General features: G+C 39.1%; 1 protein-coding gene and 1 pseudogene across 5 annotated transcripts; one reads left to right on the forward strand and one right to left on the reverse strand.

Annotated features, from left to right (window-relative positions):
* Positions 1-455: 455 nt before the first annotated feature.
* On the reverse strand, positions 456-15,271 carry LSM6 (LSM6 homolog, U6 small nuclear RNA and mRNA degradation associated). 4 transcript variants are annotated; one of them, XM_023227223.1, is made up of 5 exons: positions 15,139-15,266; positions 13,716-13,819; positions 7,985-8,088; positions 3,088-3,201; positions 456-860 (listed from the first exon to the last, which is right to left on the reverse strand). In XM_023227223.1, the coding sequence occupies exons 3-5, from the start codon at positions 8,076-8,078 to the stop codon at positions 826-828; spliced, it is 243 nt and encodes an 80-aa protein (XP_023082991.1). In that variant the 5' UTR covers positions 8,079-8,088; positions 13,716-13,819; positions 15,139-15,266; the 3' UTR covers positions 456-825. The 4 variants fall into 4 exon arrangements, with proteins under 4 accessions (XP_023082991.1, XP_023082996.1, XP_023083005.1 ...); XM_023227228.1 differs by having other exon boundaries at positions 7,985-8,094; XM_023227237.1 differs by lacking the exon at positions 13,716-13,819 and having other exon boundaries at positions 7,985-8,094; positions 15,139-15,241.
* LOC111552784 lies at positions 7,298-7,822 on the forward strand (annotated as a pseudogene). The gene has a single exon (XR_002734726.2). The product of XR_002734726.2 is annotated as a guanine nucleotide-binding protein G(I)/G(S)/G(O) subunit gamma-5 pseudogene (transcript).
* Positions 15,272-15,472: the final 201 nt, after the last annotated feature.

Raw genomic sequence — 15,472 nt, forward strand, 5'->3', positions numbered from 1 at the left:
CCAATCTCAGCTCAGCAATTAGAACCTGAATTATGTTTACAAACTCTAGGCTTTGCTTTAATCTGACTGTGAGAGATGTACAGGAATGGCCCCTCCCCTACTGTGTTCATAAACTGAGAGAATAACATTGATGCCAATGCTCCTGAAAGGGAGCAGGGAAACCTAAAAAGTCTAACTGCATAGGAGATGCAGGTGGGCTGCTGACAGGAGGGCTTTCTCCTCCCTCTTGCTCATCTTTAGGATTTCTCCAGCACCTCAATTCAAATTCCCACTCCTTATGTGCAAGTGGCACTCTTAGCTCTCCAATTCTGTTTTCTATTTAGGTGACTCAATCAGTGGCTGAACTCCTGATCTTGTGGACCCTTTTTGTAGCTTCAGACTGAAACTGGATGCCTTTTAGAACATATTCACCCAAGGATTTTGTATAACAGAAAAGGATGCAATAAAAGAGGATACCTCTCAAATGTTTTAATTATATGCCCATACATTATATAAAATATTGGATATGAAAAGCAAGTCAAATGAAATGACACTCCTCGAAACTTAAGTTAAAGAATCTTGTAGGAAGAGATATATTTTGTCTTTTTTTTTATTCTTTTAGCATTCTGTACACTGACAACGAGATATAAGAAAATGACTGAAACTTAAATGTGAAAGAACATTTCACAATTAAATCCACAATTGTGTACATTTGTCTTACATGTCAGTGAAAAATCACCAACTATTATAAAAACAGGACAAATTGTATCATAAAAGAAGGAAAAATTAGAAAAAATTCATAAAAAAATATATCCAACTATGAAAAGCGTTGCTCTCTTGGTGTCTTCACATCCGTCTCTTCTGTGTACTGATGTACAACACTGAAAAGAAAAAAAATAAATTGAAACAAAAAAAAAAAGAAAACCCTGCTTGTAAGTATACATAGTAGCATGTTTAAAAGCCAACAGGTTTTGGTCTGATACATCTGACATTTAAAAGGAATTCTCATATCATTCAATTAACTATGGAAGTACTATGACACTAGTTTTATGAATCTACACCCGGGTTTGATGTCTTACAAAACTATCCTAATCTCATCCATGTGTCTCATTTACTCTGCAAAGTGTGACCAGGAAGATAAAATAAAATATATGTGAAAGTCCCTGGCATCTAAGAATGCTCTATAGTTAGAAGTATAAGAATTATGCTTTTCAGGGCTGAGCATGGTAGTTCACGCCTGTAATCTCAGCACTTTGGGAGGCCGAAGCAGGTGTATCACTTGAGCTCAGAAGTTCGAGACCAGCCTGGCAACATGGTGAAACCCCGTCTCTACCAAAAATACAAAAAAATTAACTAGGCATGGTGGTATGCACCTGTAGTCCCAGCTACTTAGGAGGCTGAGGTGGGAGGATCACTTGAGCTTGAGAGGCAGAGGCTGCAGTGAGTTGAGACTGCACCACTACACTCCAACCTGGGCAACAGAGCGAGACTTCATCTCAGGAAAAAAAAAAAAAATGCTTTTCAGAAAGTAAATCAGTAAATCTAACCAGGTTAGATCTCAAATTAAGAATAAACAACGTATTTTCATCTATCTCCCCAATACAATCTCTAAACTTGGTGTTTACCTTCTAAATTGCAACAGTTAGATAAACAAGAGCTGAGGAGTTTTTTTTTTTTTTTTTTAATGATACCAAAGTCCTTATTCTGAGTTCCTTTTAAAGTCTTATACTTTGGTGTTACCCAATGTTCTGCTTAGCTGGTCCTCTCATGACTACCAACCTGAACTCTTACGATGTGTGGTCCGTAGGAATGAAACAAAATGAAATGCTTGAGTCACTTTGGCCAAACTAGAGATGGCTCTCCCTTCCACCCTCCATGCCTACTCGGCTTCTGAGAGGTCTGCTCAAAGTGAACAGTAAGGTGTCTTCATCAAAGAACATAGCACAGATCAATAAAATAAGTCAAGATCCTCTTTAACAGCCAATGATGTGAACTAGGGAGTCTAAAGATGAGTGTCACGGATTACATCATGGGAAATGTGACATGAAGGGAAGCATCAGAATGCCAGTACAGCCACCCCCCAACCCTGCCCCCCAAGTCCTAGGTGTAGTGTGCACATTAAAGGATCTACCCTATCAACACGCACAGAACCCAACCTGCTGGTGACTGCTGCCATTAGCTGTCTTGAGGCAAGGCAAGATCATAACATTTCTTAGGAAAAAGAGGAGGTCAAATAGGGATATGAAAAATAGGGTAATTCTATAAATAGAAAGGACTAGAAAGTCAGGAAATAATGTATGTAAAAATATGATATGAAGAAATATGGTACTGTAAGCACAGGGGACAGACTATTATAAAAGTCAGAAAGTTTAGTTTATAGCAAAGAGATCCAACTATTTAGGGGGTTGAAGACATCCAGAATTAAAGAAATCAACAAAAAGTCCGAACTCAAGAATCCCAGAGTTTCATTTGGGAGATGGAACCAAAAAGTAGGGTAATTCTCATAATTCTGTTATCTTTCCCTCCCCACCAAAAATACAAATATGACTTCATCATAATTTTCATTTTGAAACTAGGTACTTAAAAATAACTATAAAAATCACAGCAATTTATTAGTTGTTAAAAAACTGAGTAACTTTATTTTTTCTATTTTGCCATTTTTGCCAAATCAAAGGATGCAAATCTGCACAGAAAGCATCTGAATGTTTAATAGAGAAGGGACAAATAGGACAAACTGCCAAATTATGCAAATCAAAGACAGCAGGGAAACGGTGCCCATTCTTACAGCTCCAACTTCCAGGCTACAAGAAGCAGGAATATGTGTTGGGGAGATAATAAGACACTATATTCAAGACAGCAGGGTTCCGGGTCAGGAGAACAATGCCCCCAGTTCCTCATCACTAAAGGAAGGGAAGGAGGGAATTTTAGTTTAAAAATTCTATGATGTATCTAAAAAAATAACTGGTCAAACTGACACATAAGCATTTTAAAATAATCAAGCCTAAAACTGGACTTTTAAATTATCTAGTAAACTCTTTGGTGATCTGGATTACAAACAGAAAGGCTTATTTTGAATGAATGCTGTACTGTAGGGTGAAGAAATGTTACCATTGTTTCCTCGGATAAATGCATCCCCATACTTATTCTTCAGTTGTCCATTTACATATTCTTCTGTCTGCTCCAGGGCTATATTCATGTAGCCATCCAGGCAAGCCAGGACCCCTGCAGACATATTTAGTCAAAAAGAAGATATACAAGGCAAGTAGGAGTTGAAAATTACAGGGTATACCTTAGAGCAGACGATCTCTTTATTCATTAGCTCTTAGATGCTTAATATAAAAATTCATACCATAAATGAAACTCAACAGCTTAAGCACAAAACAACTCTATGCCAATCTGAATGAAGACTAGGAAGGCAGTCACGCACCCACTACTACCCGGTAAAACAACAAACTGTCACTTCCCTCACGGTATGTATGACCACATAGCAACTTTTAAAGCATTCAAAAAAGTAAGAGAATAAGACTAATCCAACAAAAATACCATTCTTTGAAAGCTAAGCACAAGGTGGGCAATTATGCATGAACAAATGATCCTTGGTTCCAGTGGCATTTCCTACTTCAGCCACTAAGTGAAATACGAGTCTGGCAGATTTATTTCATCCTTTTACAACAACATCTACTGCAGCAGATGAATGTATTCCAGGGTTAAAAGGAAGTCTCCACAATCTGTTAAAATAATAGAAGAGGAGACAGCAGGTGCTCCCGAAAGAACATCTTAAAGCTGTGACTCACAGTGAAGAGCAGCTTGAGAATATAGGGCAACATATTGCATTACAACACATCTTGTTCTGTTTTGTTACAGCTATAATATTTTCCAATCAAAACTAATAGAGAAAATGGCCAAAAACATTCGAGGGAGCTTTCAAGGAAACAGTTTGAGTGAATCTTTAATTGTGTTAAGATGGTATAAATTTTGTAAAATTTGACCTAATGATCTTTTTCAAAAGATGAAAATCTGCAAGCCTCTGTCTCTAATTTAAAGTGGTATTTTCTAGAAAAAAAAATTTCAGTAAAAACAAATACTAGATTCAATTAGTCAAGTCTATAATTTCTCATTTGATGTCTTAACTTCATTAATATGCTCCTCACTCTCTGCCTCTGCCCCCATTATCCTCTAAACAAAAAAGTTTCCTTTCAAAATTGTGTGTGTAATGACAGCATAAGACATTGATCTACCAGAATTCTGCTAACAGCGGTAAACTCTCAAAGAACCAGAATGGACTGTGAATAATAAAATTATTTCCTAGCCAAAGAAAGCTTAAGCTATAACTTTAGCTCATTTCCTGCTGTATTATTTTACATACAAGCCACAATTATAAATGAGCAAGAAACTTCTAAGGCACAATATGCAAACCTGTTTGAAAACTAATGAAAAGAATTTCAAAATGAAATGTCCAGGCTGGGCACAGTGGCTCATGCCTGTAATCAGTACTTTGGGAGGCAGAGACAGGCAGATCACTTGAGGTCAGGAGTTCAAGATCAGCCTGGCTAACATGGCGAAATCCCGTATCTACTAAAAATACAAACATTAGTCGGGCGTAGTGGCGGGTGCCTGTAATTCCAGCCACTCGGGAGGCTGAGGCAGAAGAATCATTTGAACTTGGGAGGCAGAGGCTGCAGTGAGCCAAGACTGAGCCACTGTACTCCAGCCTGGGTGACAGAGTGAGACTTGGTCTCAAAAAAAAAAAAAAAAAAAAGTTCACTTCTCATTAAAGTATCTATTCTCACAGCAAAGGCGAAAAACAAAAAACAAGCAAACAAAAAAACTGCCCAGGGGGTTAGAAATATAACTGTTTCCTTCTCCATGAGATAACCTACTATACATAACCAAAACAAGACATTTTCTTAAACAGAAGCTGCTACAGAGAGCTGGAGGTTTTTCTTGTATGTTGTGTTTTGTTTTCTTTTTTTTTTTTTTTTTTTTTTTGGTGTTTTGTAAACCACAAAATAAGCACGTTCTTTTAGTAAGGCTACCTAATAGTATAGAACATTTTGTTTTAATCGTATAAAGGCCACGAACAGACATTCATAAGAGGGAAAAAAATTATAGTTACTATCCATGTGAAAGACTGCTGAATCTCATTAGTAAACAAATAAAATATATGTAGAACGAGATATTACTTGTTGCCAATTAGATTGGAAAAGATGAAAAAAAGCTAATACAAGAGTTGGTGAGAACACGAAGGACAAACACAGGTTCTCTGAGGCAGGGCCATGGAATACTCTCTGACTTGTAAATCCTAGCCCAGGGAACTGATTCTAAAGAGATGCTTAGTCAACTGTTCACAATATATGTCAAAGTAAAAGAGTTGTTTATAGTAGCAAAAAACAGGTCAACACCTAAATGTCCATTAACAGGAAATTGGTTAAAAGTAAAAACAAAACTATGGTACAGCCACACAAGAGATTCCTATGCAGTCATTAAACCCTCTATATTGTCACAAAACTAAATGCATTGCTTCATGGTTAAAAAAAAAAAAAAAAAAAAATCAGGTTGCATGTACAGCTGATTCCATTTATGTCAAATTATGGTTATATAGAGGTCAAAATTGGTAAACTGTCTCTGGATGGTAGCATTGGGGAGACTTGGCTTTCTTCTATATACTTTTCTCTATTATTTCCTTTTACATTTCTAAAATTAAAACAAAACTAAAACATGTATTATCTTTATAAATAGAAAAAATTTCCCTAAAGACTACAGAGAAAAAAGGTCAGGCTGGTTCATCTCTTCAATAAAATGGGTACTGAGAAGATATTGAACACAATGTTCTCACTTTAATCAATTGTCAAACAGATTAAAATCCCTAGAAGTCTATTACTTCCTATGGGGCCATCAAAAGTTCAAAGGTGAGAGGCAGTACAGGAGATATTATAGTACCTCAGTATTCCATATGAATCCATTAGTTTTACTATAAAAATAAAATTAAACTGGAGATATGTTATTAATGTCAACAACCTAAGGGAGTACATAATCACCAGAGTGGTTTCTTAACAAGGCTTATGAGCTGAGCCTGAACTTGAGTCCTAGCTCCTCCTTTACTAGGTGGGGATGATCAACAGAGACTTCAAAGGAAAAAGCTCAAGAGATTACTATGATGATTAATTATTCAGAAAAGAGACCAAGAAAAGGCCACAAAACCCTGTGCTATGGTTTGAATGTGTCCCCTCCAAAATTCAGGTGTTTGGCAATAGGACAGTATTAAGAGGTGGGGGTCTTTAAGAGGCAAGCAGACCATAGGGACTTGCCCTTTAACAGGATGAAGGCCTGCATAAAAAAAGGCTTCATGCAGTGTGCCGGTTTGCCCTCTGCCTTCTACCACGTGAGGACTCAGCAATCCTCCTCTCCGGAAGACGTAGCCCTCACCAGACAACTGAACCTGCTGGCACCTTGATCTTGGATTTCCTAGCCACCAGAACTGTGAGAAAATAAACTTCTGTTTTTGAAAATTACCCAGTCTAGAGGCGGAGCTTGCAGTGAGCCGAGATCGCACCACTGCACTCCAGACTGGGTGACAGAGCGAGATTCTGTCTCAAAAAAAAAAAGAAAGAAAGGAAATTACCCAGTCTAGTGTACAGTGTTCAGGTGACGGGTGCACCAAAATCTCAGAAACCACCACTAAAGAATGTATCTATATAACAAAAAAACCACCTGTACCCCAAAAACTACTGAAATAAATAAAAAAAAAAAATGAAAATAAAAATTACCCAGTCTGCGGTATTCTGTTAGAGCAACCCAAGAGACCAAGTCACTCAGATAATGAATTAGTTAGCTACGCCTGTGAAATATTTCAAGTAAAACTTAACATACCTTAGTTGTGGAAGATAAGAAATTCAGTAACTTTAAAAAATGGAATCTGAAACCATTCTTCCTATAAAGTTAATTTCAAAAGCACTAGAGCCTCTTAAAAATAATATTCTCTCCAAGAACAGAAAGGCATTTTTTTTTTGAGACAGTCTCACCCTGTCGCCCCACACATTATACGTTATATAAGTGGGACATTCAGGTTGTAAAATGATATTCAATAGCTGCCTGCCAATCTTGAATACTCCTGCAAAAACAAATGCTGCTGCACCAAGATGTTCTTCAGTTGAGTTGTTCATACCTGAGTTTACTAGGAATACCTGGCTATTACCAGGGAACTTAGGCACGTATGATCTCAAAGCAGACAGGAGACAGAAGTCACACAAATCACACTGAAAGACAGAAGCACATGCTATACTGTCAGAGTTGTCCTTCTAAAAGGAATGACCGGCTCAGTTGTCTGGTCCCGCCGACCCGCCGACCCACGACCCACCGACCCACGAACCGGCCTGGCCCTCGTGTGCACCATGTCTGGCTCCTCCAGTGTCGCCGCTATGAAGAAAGTGGTTCAACAGCTCCAGCTGGAGGCCGGGTTCAACTGCGTAAAAGTTTCCCAGGCAGCTGCAGACTTGAAACAATTCTGTCTGCAGAATGCTCAACATGACCCTCTGCTGACTGGAGCATCTTCAAGTACAAATCCCTTCAGACCCCAGAAAGTCTGTTCCTTTTTGTAGTAAAATGAATCTTTCAAAGGTTTCCCAAACCACTCCTTACGATCCAGTGAATATTCAAGAGAGCTACATTTGAAGCCTGTGCAAAAGCTTATCCCTGTAACACATGTGCCATAATATACAAACTTCTACTTTTGTCACTCCTTAACATCTACCTCTCTGAATTTTCATGAATTTCTATTTCACAAGGGTAATTGCTTTATATACACTGGCAGCAGCATACAATAAAACTTAGTATGAAAAAAAAATGAAAGGAATGATATCAGAGGTAGAAGAAGAGATACGCATAAAAACTGCTGATGACCAGTACTTTTTTGGTCTATTGGGTATATTTAAGAGGTTAATAAAAATCAGTAAGTCACATTTACTTATTCAGTTACACCAGTGAGAATGAAACATGAAAATATTACCTCGATAATCCACTCCAGAATTTAATTTTACCACAACCGGTCGTCCGATGATTTGCTTTAAGAAGTCACTAGGGGTTTGCTTCCGAAGACTCATTTTAACAATCCTAAATCAAAATATGAAAAGGAATAATAAAAGGTAAAGACCAAACCTGATTATTCAACAAAACCCTTACAGCCCTTAACATACTTACAGAAAATGAAGTATCAAAGGACCATGTGAGAAGACACATATTAATCCACTGCTACTACATGACGGGTAACATGTTTTCAGTACTTACTATGAGCCAGATGCTAAGCTGAACATTCTACATGCATTACCTTATTCAGTTCCCACAACACCACGGCACAGCCTCATTAGGGAAAGTCCTGTGTTTACAAAGCACCTGCTCTTAATCACTTATCATTACTGCCTGACACACAGTCAGTATACCCATTACAACCACCACCACCTCCATTCAGTGAATGGTTGGTTATTTTATGTGGAGCATTCTGCTAAGGTCTTTATAAACACTACCACATTTCATCTTTACAAGAACCCTGGGAAGAAGGTCTTAATACCCTCATTTTGCTGATGAAAGTAAAAGCACAGAAAGATTAAATTATTTGTTCCCAAATGTGACGGAACATTCAAGTTCAAATCAGCCCTATTTTAAAGTCCGTATTATATAGAACAGATACATTTATGAACAACTGATGCCTACATGGTATCTCTGAAAAGAATTATAATCTAACGGTAATTTTGAGTGTACTACATGCCAGCACTTTTTCAAGAACTTTATATGTATTAATCCATTTAAATTGCTCTACCCTAAAAGGCAGGTATTGTTTTTATCCTCATTTTACACATGAAGAAAAAGACACAGAAAGATTAAACACTCTGCTCAAGGTCACACAGCTAGAAAGTGGACAGCCAGCCCATACTCTTAATCACAACCTAAAACAGCCTTCTAAAAGGCAGTAACACAGCCAAAGATTTTTAATTATTCTATTATGACTATAGCAGATATGTGCTCTAAATAACGAAGAAAAACAGTCTTAAAACTCAAGAATAATAGGAGTCTAACACAGAAAAAGAGATAGCATTACACACCCAAATCAACAGCATCAGACATGCAAAGCTGCACATCACTCCTTTCAAAATGCATCTTTTCTTATATAATAGCTCTTTCTTTCAAAATATGTTGGCAAGTTAATAAGACTGTAGTTAAGCAAAAACTGAGTAAAAGTATTTCAGAAATTAGTGTTTCTGTTTCAGTCAAATTCTGCATCACTATTATTCAGCAGCTATATAGCACTGAGACTTAAAAATTAGTATGCAAACACTATTTTAAGGATTCCCTTCAAGAACTCAAGCTGTTCTTTTGTTTTCAACGAAATTTTTTCATTAAACATTCTTCCATTATGCTTATTTCACTCCAAGTCCATCCACTCAATAATCTGAATTTGTGTGGAGGAGGATGATTTAGAGATGTTCTCATAGTGAATTCATACAGGATCAGCAGATGTAGTAAGCTGGAACTCCAGGTTACCGGGTTCAACAAATATGTATGTGTACACACTGAGCAAGGAAATTCAAAAACATGTCATACACAAAGGCTCTGCCCTTAAAGAACTTAAAATCTAGAAAAATTTAAACTTGTTTAAACAGTGTGAATAAACAAAAGCAGTCGTAATTTAAATAAAATAATTTTCTTTAGCCAAGAAAAGTCAACATCCTAAGTCAAATAAAAGAAAATACAGATTTCAGAAATTATTTTTGAATTTGGGGTTATCATTTGGACAATCTACACTGCCCCCAAGGTTTGAAAGATGTTTTTAAAATGCGATCAAGTAATTATTTTGCTCAACATATATTAATTTAACTTTCCCATTGAATTTCCAGCTTATTTTTTTAGCTCCACAATCTCAACAGATAACTACAATTACAACTACTATTATAATTACAATTACAACTACTATTCAGGACAAACACTTTTCATTCAGGACTCAGATCACACAGCAATTTCATTTATACTGTTCTGAGTACAAAGTGAAAAATTACAAATACTGTAACAGATTCATTACCTTTAATGAGTTTAGTGAAAATATACAAATCTTCCCATTCATCTATAAACCGCCTTAATTACGTTTTGAACATGTGCTGTTTTGAGGCTGAACACATGTAGAGAGAATATTAACTCCGAAGGCCTAATACTCAACTGATGAATCAGGTTCATTTCCTATCACAGATACTAAATCCCAATATGCCACAGTTTCATCATGTATAAAACTGAGATGAAAATAGCTACTTTGTGTTAAAAACCACTAAAATACATTGTAATATGACTCTAGTTCACAGAGATATTAACTACTTTAATTATTACTAATTTCACCTACTCAGAGTATTTACAATTTCAGATTAAAAACATCTGAAAAGCAAAAACTGGAAAGAGTTAATAACTGTCAGAAAAAAGAATGCAAATCTTGACTATCAGTTGCTTGACAGTATAGGTTATTTTAAAGGTATTATTAACTTTCCACACCTTTTAAAAAACACAGATATGTTCTTCTAAGCTCACCAAAGATAACACCTTGTCCATTACGCCTTATCTGTATTCCAATTAACATCAATCTCTTCCTGAAGGCAATCAACACTTCCAACTTTCAAGGAGCACCTGTCAAGTTCAGGCACACGGGGCTGGGAAATGTAACAAAAAGACAAGGCCTTAAGCCCTCAGAGTTTACATTCTACAGAGGGCAAAAAACGTGTAAATAGAGAATTTTACAAAGGTGATGTATATTCTGATAGAATTATGCACAAAAGGGCAGAGAACACTCTTTTATCCCAGGCTTGGCAGATCAAAGAGGAATTTCTGGAAGTTAACACCTGAGCTGGGTTTGAAGGAAAAGGCGTCACCCTCCAGCTGAAAGAGAAGTCAGAAAAGGCACAGGACATGTGCCTGGGTAGAAGGTAAAATCTACATAGGCAAGGAGGAGACGCCTGTGAGGCAGGGAGCTGTGCAACATTCACAGGAGCACGGAGTTCAGGCTCTGGGTCAGTTTCCCAAACTTGAATCATTAGGATCAGCTGGAGATTCTACTCAGTAGTTCTGGGGTAGGAGCCAGGAATCTATTTGAACAAGCCTAGGAAATAACTGGCAAGGGGAAATGCTGTTGTCAATGAAAGGAAATAGGGATTTTTAAGCAGGAACTTGCTTGGGTTCCACTCTCTACTTTCCATAGCAGAGTGGAGATGCCCATCTCACCTAGTTTTGGCATCACACAGTTTGGCATTTGATTTTATTTGCTATAACCTGTCGCTACGCCCTCTTTTGTATTCTTTATGTGGGTCTTTTCTCTCTCAAAATACTGTAAGCCACGTGACAAGAGGGGCTCACAAGCTTCTTATCTGTTCTCTAGAATATCTACATTCTACTAAATCTCTTGGAAAAAAAATCCCTTTAAGGTTATTTGGAAAAGGGTATATGGGTTGCCTCAAACACATTTTATCCATCACTTTAGGAAAGCCATATCTTTTACATTAGTCTTCATTAGGCTTCCTTGGTACTCCCTGTTACTTAATGACTTGCCCATAAATCCATTTTGTATGAGTAAATTGGTCTTGACACCACAATTTTTCCCATCACTTGGCTCAAGTAATTTTAAGTTTTCATCTTTTAAATTGGATAAGGCAGAAGGAACAGTTCTGACAATTTCTGAATCAAGAGATGAGTCTCTTGAACCATAAACACATAAGAGGAAAAAGACCTTTCTTCAGGGTCACCTTGGTAAAACTTCTCCTTTCAAAATTAAAGTCATAATCACTCTCTATACCTCCTCTCCCTCCCCTGACTCCTACTCAGGCTTGTTGTAAATGACCTATTTTCATAAATGGCTATTAAGTCAAAGGCAGTATATTTTCTGTCAGAAGCTACTGAGAGGTCTAGTATGAAAAAACATCTGCAAAGTGCCCTGCACGGAATTTTTTTCTTTTTGGTAAGAGAATGAAGAAAAAAAGAACTTTTATTAATCCAACTATGTGCTACCAGCGTTAGATTCATAAGCAATTTACAGAGAAACCGTGTGAGGTGGAAAGCAAAGCCAAGGCTGACCCCAAACCCCAAGCACTTTCACAGGTACAGCTGCCTTCTGAATATGTTAAGATTCTCTGGTTAAATCTTGGGGAATCGCAATAGAGGCAGTGAGAAATCCAGTCGGAGAGTAGCAGCACTGGGGGAAAAAGTACCTAACGTGACAAAGTGCTGTAAATTAGCCTCAAAGAAATACAATGAACAAACGCAAAGAAAACTACTTCATGTGATTCGAGTTATGCCACTGAGCAGAAGACATGAAAATCCTTATTTCTTGGCAATGTTCACCTGTAAGTTTTTACCTATTCCTAGCATATTTACAGTTTAGGGTGAAAAAAATTTGAAAAGCAAAAAATTGCAAGGAAACATTACAATCCAAGTAACCGCAGCACTAGACTAACAGATCAGTGTCTGAGGAAGCGATCAGACACGGAGAAGAACAGCTCTCTAAATCCTCCTTTCGGACACAGCGGAGTGCCTCGCTGTCTTGTGAAGGCTTCATACCAATCCCTCCTTCCTGAGCAGCAGGCGCTACTTCTCTCCCTCTCTCCCAAAGGCGAAGTGAGTCCACTCAGAGCACCTCTTTCCACTCTCGGTCATGGTCCTTATCAGGCTGTTTTGTAATTTTTCCATTTGCTGACAGGTCTCCCATGGTGAGTTTTAAGCTCCTTGGAGACAGGGGAAATATCTTACTCACTTGGTATCCCTGGTACCTAAGCACACTGCCCAAGTCTGTGGAAGAGACATTCAAGGCCAGTGCCAAGCAAAATCCCTGTCCAGCCCCCACCAGCCCAAACTATGGATACAGTGACTAGTAGGATCATGCACGTACTTCAACAAATACTAACCAAGTAATCTCTATTAGGACCACCAAAGGCGGAGAAAACCACCATTTGTCATTCAAGAACCAGCTGTTTCCAAATCTAGAGATGCTTGTTAAAATGCAGATTCCTGAAGTCTACTCAGGTAAAAGCACTGTATTTTACATTTTATGAAGCTCTCCAGATAATTTATTTAAGCAAATGGTTCTCAACTAGGGGCAGTCCTCCCAACCCCACCCCACCCTGCTCAGGGACATTTGGAAATATCAGGGGACACTGAACTGTCATGACTGAGGAAGGTGGTGCTACTGCTGTACTAGTGAGTAGAGACCAGGGATGCTGCCAAACATTTTACAACAGGACCGCCCTCCACAACAAAGGACTGTCCAGCCCAAAATGTCAATGGAAGCTGAGAATCTCTGCTATAAGCCCTAAAAAAAAAAAAAAAACACCAACAACATTGTTCTTTGGTTTTAAAGTGAGGAGTTTTAAAGAAATCTCCGAAGTATAGCAAATGATAACCAAAAGCTACATTCTAACCAAATGATGGAGTGCAGATTATAATTAATCAAGGATGTTTTATTCTAACATAAAGGGAACCTGGAAACAACTGTCAAAATCTTGAAGGGGTTGCCATTCTAAATAATGGATTTCTAGTCTTGGCCATGAAAATAATCACTTTCCAGTCTCTCAGTGTTACAGGTCCCTCCGATCATTAATCTATTAACACACTTTTAAAAGGAGAGAATAATCCAGGTGATGTAAACAAATTTTTAAATTCTAGTATCTACTATGCCAGAGTTCAGTGAGAGACTGCCTGATGCAGCACAGGGTACTCACTTGGGAGGCAGGAAACCTGAGTTCTAATCCCAGCTCTGCTACTTAATTAGCTGTGTGACTTGGATAACTCATCATTTCACTTCTCATGGCCCCAGGTTCCTCATCTGCAAAATAAGGGAGTTATGCCAGATGACCACTTAAGTCTCTTCCTGCCCTAACATGCAGGTAGTAATGCATTAACTCCAGTGACACACACACACACATATCCCACAAACATAAGCCTCTCAAGATTTCTGCACAGTATTCAAGCAAGTAAAATTGCCAAACACCTAAAAAACTTTTTTGGAAAACACTGCAGCAATGTGTATGAAGGCCTAAAAAAGGCCTTACAGATGAAAGCATCTAATCTGATAATTTCACTTCTGAGAATCTAGTCCAAGCAAAAATCTAAAAAATAGGGGGGAAAAAGTTTTTATCAAAATATTATCTGGGGTGCCAAGAGATTCAAAAATTCAAAAACAATCTATAATATCCCACAATCGGGAAATGACTGAATAATTTATGGGACCTACATTGCGACCCACAATGATGGGACAGTCAATCAAAAGAAGATACAAAATTAGAATAATATTTAGGAAGAGTTTTTAAATGGAAGTGGAAAACTATACTGTTAAGTGATTGAATATGTACACTCTTAGCTCAAGTAGAAGCTAGCGTACACAGGAGAAAAAGATTGTAGGTGAAAGGGTTGTGAATATTATTTCTTCACTAAAGTCTTCTCTGTTTGCAATTTTCTACAATAGTCACATATTACTAAGAGCAGTGGGGTAGGGTAATCCGCTTCATCCTAATCCTACATACCTTAAAAATGCCTGCTATGCACGCGCGCGGACACGCGAACGCACAGAAAACCTCGGGCGATAGAACTTAAGACCATACAATTGGGCTCCTAGGCCTGACAACTCAGTAAGACAGGCGAGTCCAGTCCTTAACTCCTGTGGTCAGGCGCAGCCACCCCGATGTAGGGAAGGGTTCGCAATTCCCTGAAGCCCTGGAAGACTGGCGAAGCCTAGGCCTGGGTTCGGGATCCGCTTTCCCGCCGAATCCTGGGATTAGCCTCGGGGCTCCCTGGGGAACTTTAACAACCTGAACTGGTCTGGGACGCCAACTCGATGGGAGGCGGCACGGTGCCGCTACTCTCCGCGCAGTCTAGGCACCTCGCTGAGGGCGGTCCCGGCGCCCACCATCAGACCTCTCCGGCCATTCCGTGCGCGGAGAGCTTGGATGCGGCATTTCGCGGGAACCTGACACTAAGCGGTCCCTTCCCGGAGCCCCAACCCGTTCCCCTCAGGCCCTTTCCGGGGCTGCCTCGCCCGGCCTAGGGCCGCTGCAGCCGCCGCTCCACAGCGCGACTGAACACTGGGGCGTCGAACCCGGGGCTACGCCCGGCCCCGTCATCGGCCCGCGCAGCCGTGCGGCTCACCTCACGGGCGGGATGCAGAACCTTCACTCCAGGCGCCCCACGAGTCCAGCCTCCGCGGATGATCGCAGCCAAAACCGAAACCGCCGAGGCAGCGGCACTTTTCTGCCTCGGCCAATCAGTGCTCTTCTCTGCTACGGCAGCCCGCTGGGGCCGAAAAAGCCTGTCAGCGCCGAAGCGCGCAAATCCGAGAATCCTGTTTTGTCTAGTAGCAAAATTGGTGCACTGGAGTTCCTCTAACAGAAATCTGAATACAAAACAAATACAATATAAAACAAAAACAAAAATCCAGGAAAGTAGAAGTGATCTTTTGTCCAGGATTTATTTGCAGAAGTGT

Source organism: Piliocolobus tephrosceles, chromosome 3, assembly GCF_002776525.5.
Source record: "Piliocolobus tephrosceles isolate RC106 chromosome 3, ASM277652v3, whole genome shotgun sequence".
NCBI lineage: Eukaryota > Metazoa > Chordata > Mammalia > Primates > Cercopithecidae > Piliocolobus > Piliocolobus tephrosceles.

Coding starts and splice junctions, on each gene's coding strand:
- LSM6 (XM_023227223.1), bottom strand. CDS start 8,078: ATGAGTCTTCGGAAGCAAACCCCTAGTGACTTCTTAAAGCAAATCATC. Junction 3,202..7,984: donor TTCTGGAGTGGATTATCGAG/GTAATATTTTCA, acceptor ATATGTCTGCAG/GGGTCCTGGCTTGCCTGGAT. Junction 861..3,087: donor ATTTATCCGAGGAAACAATG/GTAACATTTCTT, acceptor TTTTCTTTTCAG/TGTTGTACATCAGTACACAG.